General features: G+C 39.6%; 1 protein-coding gene across 1 annotated transcript in view; it reads left to right on the plus strand.

The window, feature by feature from the left end:
- Window positions 1-22,197, plus strand: part of LOC309567551 (cadherin-like protein 26) — a gene marked incomplete at its 5' end in the record, with an annotated part of 147,713 nt that overhangs the window by 82,044 nt on the left and 43,472 nt on the right. The window contains 5 exons of the mRNA XM_082272935.1: window positions 783-914; window positions 1,849-2,034; window positions 8,328-8,641; window positions 14,595-14,737; window positions 18,087-18,317. Of these exons, the coding sequence (XP_082129061.1) occupies window positions 783-914; window positions 1,849-2,034; window positions 8,328-8,641; window positions 14,595-14,737; window positions 18,087-18,317 (1,006 nt within the window). The remainder of the gene's footprint in view (window positions 1-782; window positions 915-1,848; window positions 2,035-8,327; window positions 8,642-14,594; window positions 14,738-18,086; window positions 18,318-22,197) is intronic.

The raw sequence follows: 22,197 nt of genomic DNA on the forward strand, positions 1-22,197 counted from the left end.
TGTCTACAAAATATAAAATAATTGGTAAAATATATTTAAATAAATACAAATAAGAACATTCAAACAAAAAATTAAATATATAAAAAAAATATATTTCCAAAATATTGAAACCTAATAACTCGGCCCACATAACTTTCCGCAACATTGGACCCATCTCGGATACACTGAATAATTACTTATAAAGCAATTCCAGTCTAGTTCAACATTCAACCCACCCGGTCTTAGAGTGTTGGTTGAAAAAATCCACTTGGTCTCACATCTGGACAAATCCCTCACTCTGTTGGTACCCCTCCAAAATGGGTAGGTCTTGTCAATACCCCAAAATTTGAGACCTTGAGGGGTCCCTATTATGCTTCTTTCTAAAATGAAGGTTGTTGATGTTTATGTTTATTTTGTGATGTGACTGGATCACTGTGCGATTTGATTGATTTATGTGGAATACTATCTACAGTATCATTGCTAGTCTATAGGTGTTGGGAGAAAGTAACAAGTGGTTATGAACCGAGCTAGTCACTTTCGTGTTGTTGTTTTTCTATACTTTTTATTTTATAGCCAAGCCCCCTCCAAGAAGATAGCATGCCACATGAAGAGTGTCTCAGCCACCAAAAACTGTACCCTCATTGAGTGGGTGGTGGGTGTTGCTTAGTTCACAGCGGGGGAAAGTCCAGATGTTGGAAGCAAAGTGCAACTAGCTTCACAGCAGAGCACATAAGAAACTAAAAAGCTTAAAATAAAGTGTCATCATGCAGTAATAGATTGTTTTCATAAAATCTCTCTTTCAGACTAATAGGAGGTACAAGCTGGTGGTTGAAGCAAAAGACAGCGGTGTGCAGAGGCAAATGAGCAGCACCTGTGAGGTCCATGTGACTGTGTTAGATAGAAACACCAACGCTCCAACACTTTCCTCACCATCTGTATGTACTTAAAAAACAAAGATGTGCATCGTTGTGCTAGAATCAACCTGTGTGTCTGATTAATCAATGTTGATTGCATTTACAACATGTTTCTCAGCATGACTGTAGACTAACACAGTCATTTTATTAATGAACAACAGAATAGTTATTTTGCTTCCTCCAGCGTTACATTGATTTTTAATCTTCCCTCTGCTTTGGGCAGTAAACAGTTAAACAAAGACCATTATAACTTTGCTCTGTTTTTATTCCCCCTCCTTAGTGGCTAGTGTAAGCCATACTTTATATTTTTATGTGCAAACTGACTGCATTAAAAAAGGTATGTAAAAAGGAGGGTCTAAAAACCTACCTAGATTGAGGATGCTACTCATGTAGAGTTTAAAGGGCAATCTTTTGTTTTACTTTAATCAAGGCTATAAGGTTTGTATACATTGTGGCCAATACTTTAAAAAGCTCACAGAAAGTGACCAATAAAAATTCTTGTATACTTTTCCCATAAAATAAAAGGTGAGGTTTGATATGTTATTGATAGCAAGTTTTTCTCTTTTGCTAAATTTTGAATTCTCCAATTTTATTGCATCAGTCCTACAGTGACCACAAAAGTAATGTTTTTCGGTTACAAAAGTCCATGGACTATAATTAGCGAAAACACATTCATACTTTGTCAGATTCATTTGCTCACTTGGCTAGCTTGCCTTAGCAAACAGCTAGGAAGAGAGAGAACCGCTCCGGTGAGGAGATAATCCCACAAACACATCCAACGCAGGGCTGCAAGGTATATATACCAGGTGCAAATATGGTTAACTCGGATGTCACTAGTTTCCAGATAAATGTATTATTGCTGAAGTGATTGACTGTATTTTGTTTGGACAATCCAAATGTCTGTTCCTCCATTTAGTCCAGTTAACGCATGCGTACGTGTCTTTCTTCCTAACAGCTACAGACCTCCGTACCGGAACATGACGCTAATTTGACCATCTTGAGATTTGGAGTAATAGACAACGATACACCATTTACTTCGGGGTGGAGAGCAGTGTACTCTATTATTGAAGGAAACAATAATGATAACTACAAGATAACAACTGACCCACAAACAAATGAAGGCGTTCTTACTGTGGTGAAGGTAATTTTAAAACTAGTGCATTCTGTGTGGACTTAGAAGTGTACTATTGTGGAATAGACTCCCTCAACAGCTGGTTCTGGTCAGCTCAGTAGATTGCTTTAAAAAAAGGCCTGGCTTCTTTCCTAAATGTACATAATATAACTGATAGATAAAAGTTGATCCAGGGAATATCCAATTGCCTCTTGGGGGATCATGAAGGATTTTTATTCCCTGCTGGGGCAAATTGGATCATGCTTTGCTGGGTTTTTTGCCTTCCTTTTGATCAACTGTGGGTATGGTATTGTACATTTTTGTAAATATTTTATTATATCTTTTCATGTGACAACACTGAAGAAATGACACTTTGCTACAATGTAAAGAAGTGAGTGTACAGCTTGTATAACAGTATAAAGTTTCTGCCCCCTCAAAATAACTCAACATACAGCGATTAATGTCTAAATCGCTGGCAAAAAAAGTGAGTACACCCCTAAGTGAACATGTCTAAATTGGGCCCAATTAGCCATTTTCCCTCCCCCGGTGTCGTGTGACTGGTTAGTGTTAGAAGGTCTCAGATGTGAATGGGGAGCAGGTGTGTTAAATTTGGTGTTATCGCTCTCACTCTCTCATTCTTGTCACTGGAAGTTCAACATGGCACCTCATGGCAAAGAACTCTCTGATGATCTGAAAAAAAGAATTGTTGCTCTATATAAAGATGGCCTAGGCTATAAGAAGATTGCTAGGACCCTGAAACTGAGCTGCAGCACAGTGGCCAAGACCATACAGCAGTTTAACAGGACAGGTTCCACTTAGAACAGGCCTTGCCATGGTCGACCAAAGAAGTTGAGTGCACGTGCTCAGCATCATATCCAAAGGTTGTCTTTGGGAAATAGACGTACGAGTGCTGCCAGCACTGTTGCAGAGGTTGAAGGGGTGGGGGGTCAGCCTGTCAGTGCTCAGACCATACGTCACACACTGCATCAAATTGGTCTGCATGGCTGTCGTTCCTGAAAGAATCCTCTTCTAAAGATGAAAGCCCTCAAACAGTTTGCTGAAGACAAGCAGACTAAGAACATGGATTACTGGAACCATGTCCTGTGGTCTGATGAGACCAAGATAAACTTAATTGGTTCAGATGGTGTCAAGTGTGTGTGCGTGTGTGTGTGGCGGCAACCAGGTGAGGAGTACAAAGACAAGTGTGTCTTGCCTACAGTCAAGCATGGTGGTGGGAGTGTCATGGTCTGGGACTGCATTAATGCTGCCATCACTGGGGAGCTACAGTTCATTGAGGGAACCATGAATGCCAACATGTACTGTGACATACTGAAGCAGAGTATGATCCCCTCCCTTCGGAGACTGGGCCGCAGGGCATATTCCAACATGATAACGACACCAAACACACCTCCAAGATGACCACTGCCTTGCTAAAGAAGCTGAGGGTAAAGGTGATGGACTGGCCAAGCATGTCTCCAGACCTAAATCCTATTACGTATCTGTGGGGTATCCTCAAACAGAAGGTGGAGGAGCGCAAGGTCTCTAACATCCACCAGCTCTGTGATGTCATCATGGAGGAGTGGAAGAGGACTCCACAGGCAACCTGTGAAGCTCTGGTGAACTCCATGCCCAAGAGGGTTAAGGTAGTGCTGGAAAATAAATGGTGGCTACACAAAATATTGACACTTTGGGCCCAATTTGGACATTTCCACTTAGGGGTGTACTCACTTTTGTTGCCAGCGGTTTAGACATTAATGGCTGTGTGTTGAGTTAGTTTAAGGGGACAGCAAATTTTCACTGTTATACAATCTGCATACTCACTTTTATTCTTGTATTGAACTAGATGGACTTTTCAACCAGACTTTTTCTTGCATATATAAAACAGTTTGCTCAAATTCGGCAGAGCAAGTCACAAGTTAAAAACAAAAATTGGGTTTAAAACAAAAAGGAGTGTGACAGAAATGTACTAAGTTTAAAATAACTTTGTTTTGTGGAAAAAAGTTACCCAAAAGGAGTGTTCTTTAGTGGCATATTAAAATACTGTACATCAGATCTTTTAAAGTGTATGTATAGCCCAACTTTGTTTTTAGTTTTGGATATAGTGAAGGATTAGAACTCCTGTCAGCTTTTTATTGCTGTCTGTGTCCCGGCTAGATGGAATCATCATCTTTGTTCTGTGACCACTATCACCAAGACAGAAACGATGGAAAATATAAAGACTTTAAATACACTGCTCAAACAAATTCACACTTTGCTCAACAAAGGAACACTTTGAAAACACATCAGATCTTAATGGGGAAAAATATCATGCTGGATATCAATACTGATATGGACTGGGTAATGTGTTAGGAATGAAAGGATGCCACATGGTTTGATGGAAATTAAAATTATCACCCTACAGAGGGCTGAATTCAAAGACACCCCGAAAATCAAAGTGAAAAAATGATGCAGCAGGCTAGTCCATTTTGCTGAAATTTTATTAAAGCATCTCAAAAATGGTCCTCAGTAGTTTGTATGACCCCCATGTGCTTGTATGCATGCCTGACAACGTCGGGCCATGCTCCTAACGAGACGGATTGTGTCCTAGGGTATTTCCTCCCAGATCTGAACCAGGGCATCACTGAGCTCCTGAACAGACTGAGGTGCAACTTGGCAGCATTGGATGGACAGAAACATAATGTCTCAGAGGTGTTCTATTGGATTTAGGTCAGATGAGCAGGGGCCATTCAATGGTATCAATTCCTTCTTTCTCCAGGAACTGTCTGCATACTTTCGCCACATGAGGCCGGGCATCATCGTGCACAAGGAGAAATCCAGGGCCCACTGCACTAGTGTAGGGTCTGACAATGGGTCCAAGGATTTCCTCCCGGTACCTAATGGCAGTCAGGGTGCAATTGTCTTCCCTGTAGAGGTCTGTGTGTCCCTCCATGGATATGCCTCCACAGACCATCACTAATCCACCACCAAACCGGTCATGCTGAATGATGTTACAGGCAGTATAACATTCTCCATGACTTCTCCAGACCCTTTCACATCTATTACTTGTACTCAGGGTGAACCTGCTCTCATCTGTGAAAAGCACAGGGCGCCAGTGGCGTACCTGCCAATTCTGGTGTTCAATGGCAAATACCAATCGAGCTTCACAGTGCAGGGCAGTGAGCACAGGGCCCACTAGAGGATGTCGGACCCTCAGGCCACCCCCATAGTCTGTTCTCGATTGTTTGGTAAGAGACATACACACCAGTGGCCTGCTGGAGGTCATTTTGTAGGGCTCTTGAAGTGCTCATCCTGTTTCTCCTTGCACAAAAGAGCAGATACCGGTCCTGCTGATGGGTTAAGGATCCTCTTCGGCCCTGTCCAGCTCTCCTAGAGTAACTGCCTGTCTCCTGGAATCTCCTCCATGCTCTTAAGACTGCTGGGAGACAAAGCGAAACTTCAGGCAATGGCATGTATTGATGTGCCATCCTGGAGGAATTGGACTGCCTGTGCAATCTCTATAGGATCCAGGTATTGCCTCATGATACCAGTAGTGACACTGACACTAGCCAAATGCAAAACTAGTGAAAAACACTCAGAAAAGATTGAGTAGGCAAAAAACATAATGTAAAACCTTTCCTGTTTTAGAGGTCATCTCATTGTTGCCTATCTAGTGCACCTGTTGTTAATTTCGTTAACACCAAAGCAGCTGAAATTGATTAACAACCCCCTCTGCTACTTAACTGACCAAATATCCCAGGAGTTTAATTGACTTGATGCTATACTCTGATAAAAAGTGTTCCTTTAATTTTTTTGAGCAGTGTATATACATTTAAAAGTTTTCACAAAGCCAAGAGGTAAGGGGAAATATTCCAGTGAGGACACCTGTTCTGGTGACCATGGCCTAGGAGGGTAATAACCTAATAACCTTCTTTTTTTAGATCCCCTTAAATGTTGTATCTTTGGAACAGATAGTAATAGGACATCTTAATGGAACACATGCAGAAAGAAAACACAAACTAACAAACAACCCCTGTCCCTTTTCTGCTTGGATCAGTGGCAAAAGGAGACATAAGGGGTCCTGATTTCTTCATAAAGGGGGGGGGGGGGGTGTATTTTCAGATCCTTTGAGCTGATAATAGAGAAAAAAAAAGGAAAAATACATAAAACAGGAAAGTATTATGAAATATTGCAAAGACCTCCCCTCATGCAAACACACACATCTAATTAGGATGCATGCTGATTACACAGTATAAATAGCAGCACATGCCATAAGGTAGAAGAAAAATGTAAGAGCCCTTCTTTTACTTTAATGTTGAATTGGTAGGCTGCAATAGTTTTTTAGTGTCAGCTATTTACAATAGTGTGGTGCACACAATAACTTGTGACAGACTCATCTCAGCTGCAGGAGATTTTAAAGCGGCTTCTTTTAAATGCACTACTCCACTACACTAGTAAATCTACTCCATTGATTCAATTTATTGGCTGTTCAATGTTGATCTGTGGAATCTGCAGAAAAGTTAGATGCAAGCCAATAAATGCTTACACTGACCTGGGACAGCTCTGGGCAGAATAGGAATATTTTTTAAAAAAAGCTGCTATATTTTTAAAATACTGTTATCCTTTAAATATATAGGCTTTTAGCATACGGCAAATCATACATACTTAGGATTTCTCTTTCAGCCTGTGGGTTAACCACTTAAGCCCCAGAAGATTTTACCCCCTTCCTGACCAGGGGGTATTTTGCGATTCGGCACTGCGTGACTTTAACGGACAATCGTGCGATGCTGTACCTAAATGAATTTGACGTCCTTTTTTTCCCACAAACAGAGCTTTCTTTTGGTGGTATTTGATCACCTGTGCGATGTTTTGATCACGCGCTATAAACAAAAAAAGAGCGTCAATTTTGCAAAAATAATAATATTTTTCACATTTTTTTATATGAAATTCCCCCCCCAAAAAAATGTAAAAATCTAAATTTTTTAACATTTTCGGCCAATTTGTTATATGCTACATATGTTTGGTTAAAAAAAAATCGCAAAAAGCGTATTTTGATTGGTTTGCGCAAAAGTTATTGCGTTTACTAACAAGATTTTTGTCATTTTTGTTGGTTTTTTTTAACGCGTAATGGCGGCGATCTGCGATTTTTTTTGCGGTACTGCGACATTGCGGCGGACAGATCGGACCCTTGACTGACATTTTTGACACTTTTGGGGTTACCAGTGACATTTCTACAGTAATCAGTGCTATATATATGCACTGTTACTGTAAAAATACACTGGCAGTGAAGGGGTTAACTTTATTTGAGAGGGAGGGGCTGTGTGTGTCCCTAGGGGGGTGATTCTAACTGTGATTGGCTGTCTGTTGAGCTGTAGTTACACTGATCAACGGTCCTACATAGTAGAACCGTATGATTGGTGTTTCTACACAGGGGAGAATGACAGGCAGCTTGTTTACACAAGCTGCCGGCCTTTCTCCCTCTCCCCCGACGATCGCAGAGTGAGCGGCGGACATCGGGTCCGCCGGTCACACGCGCGGGGGGGTCCGTGACCGCGCGGGAGCGTGCCGCCGGCGGCGCATGCTCGCTCCCCAGAGCCTCACAAGCTAGTGACGTTTATTTACGTCACTTTGCCTGTGAGGGGCTGACCGCCGCAGTAAATCTACTTGCGGCGGTCGGCAAGTGGTTAAACAAGAGAAAATCAATATTTTCCTCCATCCATGCTAAACAGCATGTATGAAGGAATCTGCACTGCTGTTTACTGTATACAGAGAGCTACTGCAATCAAAGCTGTCTGAAGACCTGAACTGCCAGATGCAGTCATTGTTGAGCAAATATTTTTCCATCCAGCTGCATTGATTTGGGTTTGTGTGGTCGACTATCAGACGATTCAGCCAAAATTCAAACCTTGTTAGCTTTAGGCAACAGTAACTGCCAGAATACTGTTGTCCAAAGCCACCAGTCAACATAAATATCTATAATTCTCCTAAATTTGCTGAACTCAATTCTGACTGGTTGCTTTAGGTTGGGTTCAGAGATATGCGGTCGCAGTTTCAGTGCGGGATTCTGTTCACCAGTTCAGGTGCGAATTATTACCTGAAATCGCACCTGAACCAGACCAAAAATCGCAAAAGACCCTTTTTAAAACCGCCCTGCGGCCGCTCCGCACATGTGTGAACCAGCTCTATAAAAAGCCGATCCGATTCACAGGCTATGTGAATTGTATCCAGTTAAAAATGCATCCAATTCTTATATACGTGAACCCAGCCTTACTGCACTTTTCCTCAGAACTTTAAAAATATCACCATATAATATATGAAACATTAAAGCCCATTTTCTTTATTAACAGCCCTTGGATTACGAAGAAAGAACACAAGACATCCTTTCCATATCCGTTTCAAATGAAGAGCCATTGTATAGCTGCAAAGTCAAGCAGAAGCCTAGGAAAGGCCTGTGGGTCATAGAAACTGAAAAGGGTCGGACAGGAAAGACAGTGTCGCTGGCTGGTTCAATAAAAATAGATATCCAGGATGTAAATGATGCTCCAGTATTTAAGCCACAGACAATCCTAGTCAGTCTGGTGGAGCATTCCATTACACCAGGCGCTACACTGACAAAAGTGGAGGCTAAGGATCCGGACATAGTAGCACCAAATAAAATCAAGTAAGTAAAAAGGGGTAAAAAAAAAACGTGAATTCTAAAAAGGCATATTGTAGTCTCTTATAGGTCTATTACCATGTGAACAAAACACGGGTAGTGTAAGGTTGTGTATACAAATGAACTGTTAACAAATGCAAAGATCCCACATTACACAATCCTTCTTAGCCCTCTTTCTACACCAGCCTTTCATCCTAGGTGTCCAGGGCACTCAATGTACCTGGAGTGGCTTGGAAAAATGCCTGAAAATTGTATACAAGCCAGTGGATGGATCAAAGCTGCCTTTCAGTTACACAAAATCACAGGTTTTCATTGGGCACCATTACAACCTTCCAGCCATCGGCATCAAAACAACCAATGATGTCATCAGTTGATACAAGGACGTCAGGAGCCTTAACATTCAATGATTCTTTTGTAAAAAGAAGGTCATGCGGCAAGCTGTTCTAGGCACTATAACATTTACCATAGACACAATGTATGCCTCCAAAGCAAACAAAGTATGCATAGTTTTACTATGAATAAAAAGCATTCTTTCTATTCTATAAATTGACCTCTTTAAAATGACACTAAAATTAATTTTTCTGGTAGAAAGAATAGTTATCTTTGCACATTTTTTATGCAACACTGAAAAAAAAATGAAAAAATAAAAAAAGAAGTACAATACCAACAGTAAAACAAAAATAAAATTAAGGAAAAAAAATATGCTGAAAACAAAAACAAGGCGAGGAATGATTTACTTACAGCTAACTAGGGTTAAATAGAAATACATTGTTTACAAATTTGTTTACAATTTACAAATAACATTTACCATAGACACAATGTATGCCTCCAAAGCAAACAAAGTATGCATAGTTTTACTATGAATAAAAAGCATTATTTCTATTCTATAAATTTACCTCTTTAAAATGACACTAAAATGGATGTTTCTAGTAGAAAGAACAGTTATTTTTGCACATTTTTTTATGCAACACTGAAAAAAAATGAAAAAATAAAAAAAGAAGTACAATACCAATGGTAAAACAAAAAACAAACAAAAAAAAAAAAAAACAAACTAAGGAAAATAAATATGCTGAAAACAAAAACAAGGGGAAGAATGATTTACTTACAGCTAACTAGGGTTAAAAAGAAATACATTGTTTACAAATTTGTTTACAATTTACAAATAACATTTACCATATACACAATGTATGCCTCCAAAGAAAACAAAGTATGCATAGTTTTACTATGAATAAAAAGCATTCTTTCTATTCTATAAATTGACCTCTTTAAAATGACCTTAAAATGGATGTTTCTGGTAGAAAGAATAGTTATTTTTGCACATTTTTGTATGCAACGCTGAAAAGAAAAATGAAAAAAAAAAAAAATAAAAAAAGAAGTACAATAGCAATGGTAAAACAAAAAACAAAATTAAGGAAAAAAAAATATGCTGAAAACAAAAACAAGGGGAGGAATGATTTACTTACAGCTAACTAGGGTTACATAGAAATACATTGTTTACAAATTTGTTTACAATTTACAAATAACATTTACCATATACACAATGTATGCCTCCAAAGCAAACAAAGTATGCATAGTTTTACTACGAATAAAAAGCATTCTTTCTATTCTATAAATTGACCTCTTTAAAATGACACTAAAATGGATGTTTCCAGTAGAAAGAATAGTTATTTTTGCACATTTTTTTTTATGCAACACTGAAAAAAAATGAAAAAATAAAAAAAGAAGTACAATACCAATGGTAAAAAAAAAAAAAAACCAAGGAAAAAAAAAATATGCTGAAAACAAAAACAGGGGGAGGAATGATTTACTTAGGGCTAACTAGGGTTACATAGAAATACATTGATTACAAATATAAATTAATTTACTTAATTAACGTTTAATTGATGTCTTATACAGATCAAAGGTTACATATTTGATCTACCAGTGAATAAAACAGTAAATACTGTGTAAAATTATTATTATTTTTTTTAAAGGGTACATTTATTATTATTCAAGAAGACAAGTATAACAGCATTCACAATGCACAAAGCGTAGCATAGAGTACAGATATTGGTACATTCAGCCACAGTCTTGTTTGCCACATCAAAATATACATCGCTTTGTACATTATCCAGTTTTCAGAAATGAATAAAAGTAAGCCTACTTATTCTTAGGACATAGCCCTTTCATTACTGTTGGAGCATATAGAACATAACAGAAAAAAAAAAAAAAAAAACAAGAAACAAAAAGAGTGCAAAATTCGTTGACTGATTTACTTAACAATTGCAGAATATTTGCAAAATGTAATTTTACACATCAGTGGCTTATATTTTCACAGAGACACCTGCTATGTTTTATGTTTTATGTAGCAATTGCCAGATGTCATTTCGATATCATTTGTCATTTCGTCAGCTAATAGTTGCCAGGACATCATTAGCAACTGGGAGTAACCTTTAGTGACTGGGAGTAAGCGACTGGGAGTAAGGAGCTGGAGAGAGTCCAAAAAAGAGCAACTAAACTGATTAGGGGATTGGAGGACTTTAATTATGAAGAGCGCTTACAAGCGCTTGATTTATTCTCCCTGGAAAGGAGACGCCGGAGAGGGGACATGATAGCGATTTACAAATACCTCAATGGTGATCTTGGCATAGAAAAAAAAACTGTTCAGTCGCAATGAATGCATGAGGACATGAGGACATACTATGCGATTAGAGGAGAAGCAATTTAACCTTAGGCTGCGCAAGGGTTTTTTTTACAGTAAGGGCTACAAGATTGTGGAATTCTCTACCACAAGTGGTAGTAACTGCAGGGAGTATGGCTACTTTTTAAAAAAACTCTTGGATGTATATCTCAAGGATCAAAACATTAAGGGGTATGTGAAATAATTCCATCCACACACACCTACACAGGTTGAACTGGATGAACTATCGTATTTATTCAACCTCAACTACTATAAGTATCTATGTATAAAGGTTCTGAAGTGGTTACAGAGGTCCACAAACCTACCAGCCCTTGGCAGAAGGAGTTTTTGCTAAGTTATATAGCACTATCCTCTGGAACTTTGACATCTGAAGAGTCTTCAGTCAAAGTGAATGAAGACTCTGAAGTCAGCAACTACAAAGCAAAGCTGCTGAAAAAAACATATAACACTTAGACCACAAGAATCTTTTTGTCATAAGACTTATAAATTGGACTTGAATTGTGGAAGTTGTGCCCAGTCCCTCTGATCAAACACAGCAGATATGGAGCTATTAATTTACAGAACAGGAGCACATAGCCACAGGAAGTGCATTCATTTTATTCAGGGGGAATCCAAGACAAAAAGATAAATATTTCTGGTTAGGTACAGTTAACATTTGTAGATGTTCCCTCTAGGAAAGTAAATCTTGACTTTTTGTGGTCGAGTTACTAAAGGCAAATAGACTTCACTTTGCAAGGAATTATAACTAAAAAGAAGGGGACGTTTTCTCTGAAATTCCAAAGGAACCAAAGGAAAACCACACCCAACTCAATAAAAAAGGGATGTAGAATGTTCAATATGTGAGCATATTGAGACAACAAAGCAATACTCTTAAAAATATATACATTTATTACATATACAGGTCCCTCTCAAAAAATTAGCATATTGTGATAAAGTTCATTATTTTCTGTAATGTACTGATAAACATTAGACTTTCATATATTTTAGATTCATTACACACAACTGAAGTAGTGCAAGACTTTTATTGTTTTAATATTGATGATTTTGGCATACAGCTCATGAAAAAACAAAATTCCTATCTAAAAAAATTAGCATATTTCATCCGACCAATAAAAAAAAAAAAGTGTTTTTAATACAAAAAAAGTCAACCTTCAAATAATTATGCTCAGTTATGCACTCAAAACTTGGTCAGGAATCAGCCTGTGGCACTGCTGAGGTATTATGGAGGCCCAGGATGCTTCGATAGCAGCCTTGAGCTCATCCAGAGTGTTGGGTCTTGCGTCTCAACTTTCTCTTCACAACATCCCACAGATTCTCTATGGGGTTCAGGTCAGGAGAGTTGGCAGGCCAATTGAGCACAGTAATACCATGGTCAGTAAACCATTTACCAGTGGTTTTGGCACGGTGAGCAGGTGCCAGGTCGTGCTGAAAAATGAAATCTTCATCTCCATAAAGCTTTTCAGCAGATGGAAGCATGAAGTGCTCCAAAATCTCCTGATAGCTAGCTGTATTGACCCTGCCCTTGATAAAACACAGTGGACCAACACCAGCAGCTGACATGGCACCCCAGACCATCACTGACTGTGGGTACTTAAAACTGGACTTCAGGCATTTTGGCATTTCCCTCTCCCCAGTCTTCCTCCAGACTCTGGCACCTTGATTTCCGAAGGACATGCAAAATTTGCTTTCATCCGAAAAAATTATTTTGGACCACTGAGCAACAGTCCAGTGCTGCTTCTCTGTAGCCCAGGTCAGGCACTTCTGCCGCGGTTTCTGGTTCAAAAGTGGCTTGACCTGGGGAATGCGGCACCTGTAGCCCATTTCCTGCACACGCCTGTACACGGTGGCTCTAGATGTTTCTACTCCAGACTCAGTCCACTGCTTCCGCAGGTCCCCCAAGGTCTGGAATCGGTCCTTCTCCACAATCTTCTTCAGGGTCCGGTCACCTCTTCTCGTTGTGCAGCGTTTTCTGCCACACTTTTTCCTTCCCACAGACTTCCCACTGAGGTGCCTTGATACAGCACTCTATTCGTTCAGAAATTTCTTTCTGTGTCTTACCCTCTTGCTTGAGGGTGTCAATGATGGCCTTCTGGACAGCAGTCAGGTCGGCAGTCTTACCCATGATTGCGGTTTTGAGTAATGAACCAGGCTGGGAGTTTTTAAAAGCCTCAGGAATCTTTTGCAGGTGTTTAGAGTTAATTAGTTGATTCAGATGATTAGGTTAATAGCTCGTTTAGAGAACCTTTTCATGATATGCTAATTTTTTGAGATAGGAATTTTGGTTTTTCATGAGCTGTATGCCAAAATCATCAATATTAAAACAATAAAAGGCTTGCACTACTTCAGTTGTGTGTAATGAATCTAAAATATATGAAAGTCTAATGTTTATCAGTACATTACAGAAAATAATGAACTTTATCACAATATGCTAATTTTTTGAGAGGGACCTGTACTTGGTTAAAAACCATAGACACCATAGAGGTCACATATATAGATATAATTACAATTACAAATCCGCCACAATAGAACATTCACTTTGCAAGGAAATATTCACCAGAACTTAATAAATTAGGTGAAGCACTGCTGAGTTCCACCATCCAATCATGTACATGGAAAAAATGCATTTCTTTTTAGTTTTCCTTGCACAAGATATTCTTTGCAAAGTGAAACTGCACCATATTCACTAAGCTCTGTGGAAGGCTCCTTTGCAAAGTGAACAGCCTATTTACCTTTATGAAAATCAACCCCTTTGAGTTCAGGTTCACTTTAAGTACTTTTTTTCCACTTGGTCTATTTACCATCCCTATTGAATCCCTGGTTAGTGTGGATCTTAAACTTTAGGTTGAGATCTGCTTTAATTTGTAATAAGAATGCAGCCTGCATCAATCTGTTAGAATGACTGTTGACTCAACAACACAAATTGTCTGAGTGTAGTATATGAAAGCTGAATGGCCAATGGACTTCAAAAAACACAGCCAATGTAATGAACTTATTTTATTGTTGTCAATGGACATCTGTAAATAGCCCACTCTAGAATAGAATGCCTGGTTTCTGTATTCAATAGATATTTGTCCAACCCTGAGATATAGAAGAGGAGAAATTCATTTTAACAGTCTACAGGAAAGAAGAAAAAACTAAATTGTGAAAGCAACCTCATCTTCAGTAATGACCCGATCTTGTTAAGCATGCCCTGTTTTTATACAGTAAAAGCAGCACTGTGACCTCGCAGGTTTACGCAACCTGCCTGAAACAACTCATAATGTTCTACTCATTTCTAAGGTACCATTTACTAAATGACACTGGAGACTGGCTGTCTATTAACCAAGACACTGGCGTTATCACAACCAAGAAAGAACTGGACCGGGAGTCACACCATGTAATCAAGAGCAAATATATCGTGAAAGTTCTGGCCGTGGATGATGGTGAGTTTGCATAAAAGGTCAATTTCGTCTTCAGTCACTGCAATTTAGTTTACTGAAACTATAAAGGCATCTATTTTAACCAAATGAATAAAGCAGATTGTCAGCACTTATTAGTGAGTGAGGAAATATGGGCAGTTCTGGATGACAATGGATTTGTGAACTAATATATGGATGGAACACATAACACTTAAATACAGAATATAACACTTTCTGTGCAAGAAAAGCTCTCCAATGCTAATCTGTATCACAGGATTGATAGGAGAGAAGTGAATGAGTTATGTCATGTTTCTCCCATCCCACGGGCAAGTGCAATAACCTATTGCAGCTAAGTAGAATTTAGCTTTCATTATCTTGATGTTTAGTTGAATTATGACTGCTTACCATGGTTACTACACATTTGAATAGATTTTGCAGTGGCTTAATAAATAAGCTATCTGGACCCGCAAGAAGTAAGAAAAAAAAAAAGGGGGGGGGGGGGGGAGAGACACCAGTAGGTTGATAAAATTGACATCAAAGAGGGCAGCATTTTGGCTAAGTGCTTAGCATTATACTATTGCAGTGCTAACTGGAATTCAGTTCCCAGGAAAGGGGCCAGCTGAGGGTTCACTGTGTTTGTGTGGGTATCCTCTAAGTCAGTGGTCTCCAAACTGCAGCCCTTTGCTTGCTTTTTTTTATCTGGTGCTTGGGGCACTCCCCCCCCCCCCCCCACTGATACAAGGCACTATTCTCCCCAATTAAACCAATAATGGGCATTATTCCTACTACTGACCACCAGAAATGGGGCACTAATCCTCCCCCTAAAGTCAAAGATGGGGCTTATGCTTACTGACACCAGGACAATTTCTACCCTCAATGGCCACAGTCGTGGCCCCCTAAAGTCTGAAGGACTGTAAACCGGCCCTATGTTTAGAAAGTTTGGAGACCCCTGCTCCAAGTAAACCTGTAACCACTTATATTCTAAATACATGCTTGGAGTTTAGATGGCTCTACAATGTGTGCGCAATTTTCTCTGGCAGAGATACTGAACTATAATCTGTGGCAGGAACCAATGTACAGTGCATTGCGAAAAATATTCGGCCCCCTTGAACTTTTCGACCTTTTGCCACATTTCAGGCTTCAAACATAAAGATATAAAACTGTAATTTTTTTTGAAGAATCAACAAGTGGGACACAATCATGAAGTGGAACAAAATGTATTGGATATTTCAAACTTTGTTAACAAATAAAAAACTGAAAAATTGGGCGTGCAAAATTATTCAGCCCCTTTACTTTCAGTGCAGCAAACTCTCTCCAGAAGTTCAGTGAGGATCTCTGAATGATCCAATGTTGACCTAAATGACTAATGATGATAAATAGAATCCCCCTGTGTGTAATCAAGTCTCCGTATAAATGCACCTGCACTGTGATAGTCTCAGAGGTCCGTTTAAAGTGCAGAGAGCATCATGAAGAACAAGGAACACACCAGACAGGTCTGAGATACTGTCGTGGAGAAGTTTAAAGCCGGATTTGGATACAAAAAGATTTCCCAAGCTTTAAACATCCCAAGGAGCACTGTGTAAGCGATAATATTGAAATGGAAGGAGTATCAGACCACTGCAAATCTACGAAGACCTGGCCATCCCTCTAAACTTTCAGCTCATACAAGGAGAAGACTGATCAGAGATGCAGCCAAGATGCCCATGATCACTCTGGATGAACTGCAGAGATCTACAGCTGAGGGGGGGAGACTCTGTCCATAGGACAACAATCAGTCATACACTGCACAAATCAGGCCTTTATGGAAGAGTGGCAAGAAGAAAGCCATTTCTTAAAGATATCCAGAAAAGTGTTGTTTAAAGTTTGCCACAAGCCACCTGGGAGACACACCAAACATGTGGAAGAAGGTGCTCTGGTCAGATGAAACCAAAATCAAACTTTTTGGCAACAAAGCAAAATGTTATATTTGGCATAAAGCATCACAGATCATCACCGTGAACACACCATCCCCACTGTCAAACATGGTGGTGGCAGCATCATGGTTTGGGCCTGCTTTTCTTCAGCAGGGACAGGGATAATGGTTAAAATTGATGGGAAGATGGATGGAGCTAAATACAGGACCATTCTGGAAGAAATCCTGATGGAGTCTGCAAAAGACCTGAGACTGGGACGGAGATTTGTCTTCCAACAAGACAATGATCCAAAACATAAAGCAAAATCTACAATGGAATTGTTCACAAATAAACATATCCAGGTGCTAGAATGGCCAAGGCAAAGTCCAGACCTGAATCCAATCGAGAATCTGTGGAAAGAACTGAAAACTGCTGTTCACAAACGCTGTCCATCCAACCTCACTGAGCTCGAGCTGTTTTGCAAGGAGGAATGGGCAAAAATTTCAGTCTCTCGATGTGCAAAACTGATAGAGACATACCCCAAGCGACTTACAGCTGTAATCGCAGCAAAAGATGGCGCTACAAAGTATTAACTTAAGGGGGCTGAATAATTTTGCACGCCAAATTTTTCAGTTTTTTATTTGTTAAAAAAGTTTGAAATATCCAATAAATTTCGTTCCACTTCATGATTGTGTCCCACTTGTTGTTGATTCTTCACAAAAAAATTACAGTTTTATATCTTTATGTTTGAAGCCTGAAATGTGGCAAAAGGTCGCAAAGTTCAAGGGGGGCAAATATTTTCGCAAGGCACTGTAAATGGTTTTATGTATCCTGTAAAGCCCTATGAAATATATACAGCCTATATTCAAATATGGGCCTGCTGAATGTACCCCTACTTTACATTGCATCCTGATATCCACATCAATTTTAGCACAACTATGTAGGCCACCCATGCTGGGAAGGTTATTAGGGATTATTCAGATAAAAGGGATACTCAGGTCCTCTGGGTTGGGATTTGGGACTGTTTCCTGTAACAAACAGTAACTGTCACAAAGCCTTCCAGAATGCCAAAGCCCTTTGTGAAGGGCAAGAATACAAGTATGGAAAAAAAAAAAAAAGACACGAGAGGCTAAACAGATTAAAAGAGACAATTTACCTTTAATAACTAATAATACCAAATAATTGGTTTACTCGTATCAATACATGTCTTTTTTGTGCTTCTTAATGGTAGAGCTGCCAAGTTCTGACTTACTGTGGATAAGTGCCCCATTTTCTAACTCTGCTATATAGGACAATTACGGCCTTCATGTGAACTCCATAAAATGTATTTTTCCACAGTTGCTTTGTTATTGTGGTCAGTTTTAATGCATATTGGGCTTTTATATATTTATTTTCTAAATTGTTTAAGTAGCTACTATAGAATCTTTAAATATCTTTTAAATATGGATTTCTTTCTAATATGGATTTCTTTCTGTGTCTAGGGGTCCCCCCAATGACCGGTATAGCCACTCTGCTTATAAACCTGAAGGACATTAATGACAATTCCCCTAATCTAGAAAGTGCTTATTTAACAACATGTGAGAATGAAGAGGAGGCTTTTCTTCTATCACCCATCATTGACAAGGACTTGGAACCTTATTCTGGCCCATTCTATGTTAACGTGTTGGACAAAGACCATGACAAGAAGCCACTCAAACTTATAAACTATGATGGTAAGAACAGAATATGCAGCTGTATAAGTTAATATCACAATAGTTTGTTTACTAATGACACCACATAGTCTATCACTGGAAATTAATGAAAGCCTGGGTCTCGAAAAACGAAAGTAGAATTTTCAGTAAGTACATATTTTGAGTTAATGTGGCAATGTTGTCTTTCAATTGTGCCTAAAGCAAACAAGCTTTTATTTCGCTTATGGACAGAGTGGGGAAGTGCTCCCCGACCACTCTTTCCACGGGACTCACATATGGCATCTCGAATGGCGATGGTCTTGCTGCCCTATAGGACTGGGGTAGTCCGACAGGTACTGCAAACAAAAACAAAGAAGGGCGCATCGACCTAGAGCATTATCCTCAATATAGGCTTTATTAACCACGTTAGCCCCGGAAGATCTGGCTGCTCAATGACCAGGCCACTTTTTTCAACTTGGCACTGCGCGACTTTAACTGACAATTACGCGGTCATGCAATGCTGTACCCAAATTAAATGTATGTCCTTTTTTTCTCCCACAAACAGAGCTTTCTTTTGGTGGTATTTTTTTATTTTTTTCGATATTATTTAAAAAAAGAGCAAACATTTTGCGAAAAAATTGACATTTTCTACTTTGACTGTTAATAAATATCCAATATATTCGATTTTTGTCATATATTTAGGCCAAAATGTATTTAGCTACATGTCTTTGACAAAAAAATTCTCAATGAGCATATTTTTATCCACTTTAAGACCGGAAGATTTTACCCTCTTCCTGACCAGGCTATATTTTGCGATTTGGCACTGCGTTATTTTAACGGACAATTGCACGGCCGTGCGACACTGTACCCAAAAACAATTTATGTCCTTTTTTTCCCCACAAATAGAGCTTTCTTTTGGTGGTATTTGATCACCTGTGCAAATTTACATTTTTAAAAAGAAGAGTGACAAAAAAAAAAAAAAACAATATTTTTTACATTCTGCTATATAGCATTCCCAAAAAAATGTATAAATCAAAATTTTTTAACATTTTAGGCCACTTTGGTTTGGGTAAAAGTTATCGCGTTTACTAACTACGGGAAAGATTTGCCATTTTTATTGTTTTTTTTTTACTAGTAATGGCGGCGATTTGCGATTATTTTGCAGGACTGCGACATTGCGGCGGACAGATCAGACCCCTAACTGACATTTTTGACACTTTTGGGGGGGACCAGTGACATTACTACAGTAATCAGTGCTAAAAATATACACCGTTACTGTAATAATGACACTGGCAGGGAAGGGGTTAACACTGTTGGTGATCAAGGGGTTAATCACTTACTAACGTGTGTGGGGGGAGGAGCTTCTGTGACAGAGACAGAGATTGCAGGTTCAGCTATGCTGAATCCTGTGATCTCTCCCGGTCTGTCACAGAGAAGATCCGCCTGCTTTGTTTACACAAGCGGGCGGATCTTCTCAAACTTTCCCCGATGATCGGGGAAGAGAGGTAGTTATCACCGCCTCTCCTTCTCCGGCCCGACTCCCGCTGTGTTTCAACAAAGCGGGAGCGAGCCTCCGGCGTCATGCGCACGCTGCCAAGATAGCTAGGAGTCCAGCGACGTATGTCTACGTCGCTGGACCCAGGGCTGCCACTGTGCCGCAGTTGCAGCACAGTGAGCAGTCCTAAAGTGGTTAATAGAACATAAAAATGGCTACTCACAAATAAAGGTGTAAATCAGTCATATCAAAACCAAATGTTTGAGTATCAAACCTTTGTGGAGTAGCCATTTTTATATTCTATTAATAAAGCCTATATTGAGGATAATGGGCTAGGTCGGTGCACCCTTCTTTGTTTGCAAGGCTTTTATTGCGATCTGTGTCCCCCCCCCCCCCGGGGCGATTCACCCTTTCTAGTTGTCTAATGACCATTGTGACGGCACAGAAAGTTAAATGTGCAAACTAACAGCCTGTAGGGTTTTTCTCGTGTGATCACTGCCACAAGTTATAACCACTGGTATTGATCATTGTATTCTGATGACAGAGAAGCCTCCCGCTGTCAGAATACAATAGCGCAGTGGGAAGGATTCCCCCATCAACACTGACTGACTCAATCTTACCAACTGTTCTGTGGCCACCATTCCTCCTTTACAGTCTCTCTACTAGCTTCTGCTTACTAACAAATACAAATCAAAATAGTGGACGTAAACTCTCCATGAGCAATTCCCCCCCCCCCCCCCATTTAAATAATTAAAACATGCTCTACAAATTGCAGTCTTTAGATCTCTTCTAACCTGGTTAGATTACTTGCAATCCATCTCTGTCCACTTTCATGTCATCGCCAGCGCATGCACATAATGTCCCGTATTCATGGCCCGCTTATCGTGGCTTTAATCTATTCAGTATTATGCTGTGACTCCGTCATGTCCTTGCTGCAGCATTGTTCTGCAGTCCTGCAAAACTACAGGCCCATTCACTGTTTACACCCCATGTGACTTGCAATGTCACAGGGGGTGTAAACATTGAGCAAAGCACCCAAAAGGTTGCCGGACAGGGTTGTCATAACCCGGATCGAAAAAGAGGCTTGGTTAAAAAAATAAATCACTGGGCATGTGCGAGATTACGGCAGGAAGACATAGAAAGGGAGAAAGCCGACGTTAGAAGACAGTACCCAACATGGCACTAGCTTCAACTGGGAAGTAAGAAATACACAGCAACACAGTGAGAAAAGGGTTCAATAATTGGGCAAAATGGAATGGAAAGCTTTATCATACTAGCTGCATGATAAAGGAGCACGGTTTATTTCCTCTTGAACGGCTGTGTTACAATAAAAAGAGGAACAATTGAATAAAACTTGTTTTTATTGGCACAATTTCCAGTACTTGCAACCCAAAAACGCACTGTTGGCCTCACTGACTGCGCATGCATACCCCCCCCCCCCCCGCTCTTTCTTTTTTTTTTTTTTTGCCTTTTTTCCAAAGTCTTCTGTTCTTTATTTGTCGTTTTCTATAGTCTGTTTACTCTCTCTGTCTCTCTCTCTCTCTGTCTCTGCTCACTGTTGCTTGCTTGCCATCTATCCTTCATAATTACATACTTTTCCCTGAACCCCTTTATTGAAAAAGTGAACTCGTACACCGGCCTCTGGGTTAGCCTATTGTTACATGCTGTTACACATTACAGAGTTTCGTTGCCGCTCAGGCATTGACCTTTATGTTTTGTACTTATGCCTATGTTTTGTTTTGTTTTTTTCATTATATATCTCTGAAAATTTGATGCAGGAGTTTGTATTATTCTGCTGGTGTGCGAAATAAAATGTTAAAGGAAAACAAACACAATTTAAAATGCTAACATACAAAGCCATTCACAACTCTGCCCCAAACTACATCACAAACTTTGTCTCAATATATCACTTAAAGTGGTTGTAAACCCTCACATATACCCAGTGAATTGAATAGCCTCAGATGATACATGGATGAAACAAATCCTCCTAGGTAGGTTTCTTATTTATCTGCTGTCTTCCCCTTTCTACACACTTTGGAAAGTGCAGATCGTGCAAAAATATTTCTTCCTCTTTCAGCAGCACATAGGGGTGGTGGGGATATTAGACTTACACTGTGTGAGAGCTGATTGGAAGAAAGGGACCCCCCTCACATAGGCAGATGAATGAAGGAACATGCAGAGCTGTAGTCTGAATAGACAAGCTCCTTGCTTATCTTCCTTTAAGCTCCCTCCTCGACACAAATTTTCAGCTACGGTTATCTCATGTGTAGGAGAACTTGTCAGAAGTGATTCATGCTGATAATAGAGGGAAGAAGCACCAGAGGGAAACAACACTTAGAGCTTTGGAGAGAGATCAGTAAACACTACAGATACATATGCTTAGTTTAACTTTCATAAATGGGGTTTATAACCATTTTAAACCATCCT

The sequence above is a fragment of the Pelophylax lessonae genome (genome assembly GCF_965119305.1).
Source record: "Pelophylax lessonae genome assembly, chromosome: 11".
Taxonomy (NCBI): domain Eukaryota; kingdom Metazoa; phylum Chordata; class Amphibia; order Anura; family Ranidae; genus Pelophylax; species Pelophylax lessonae.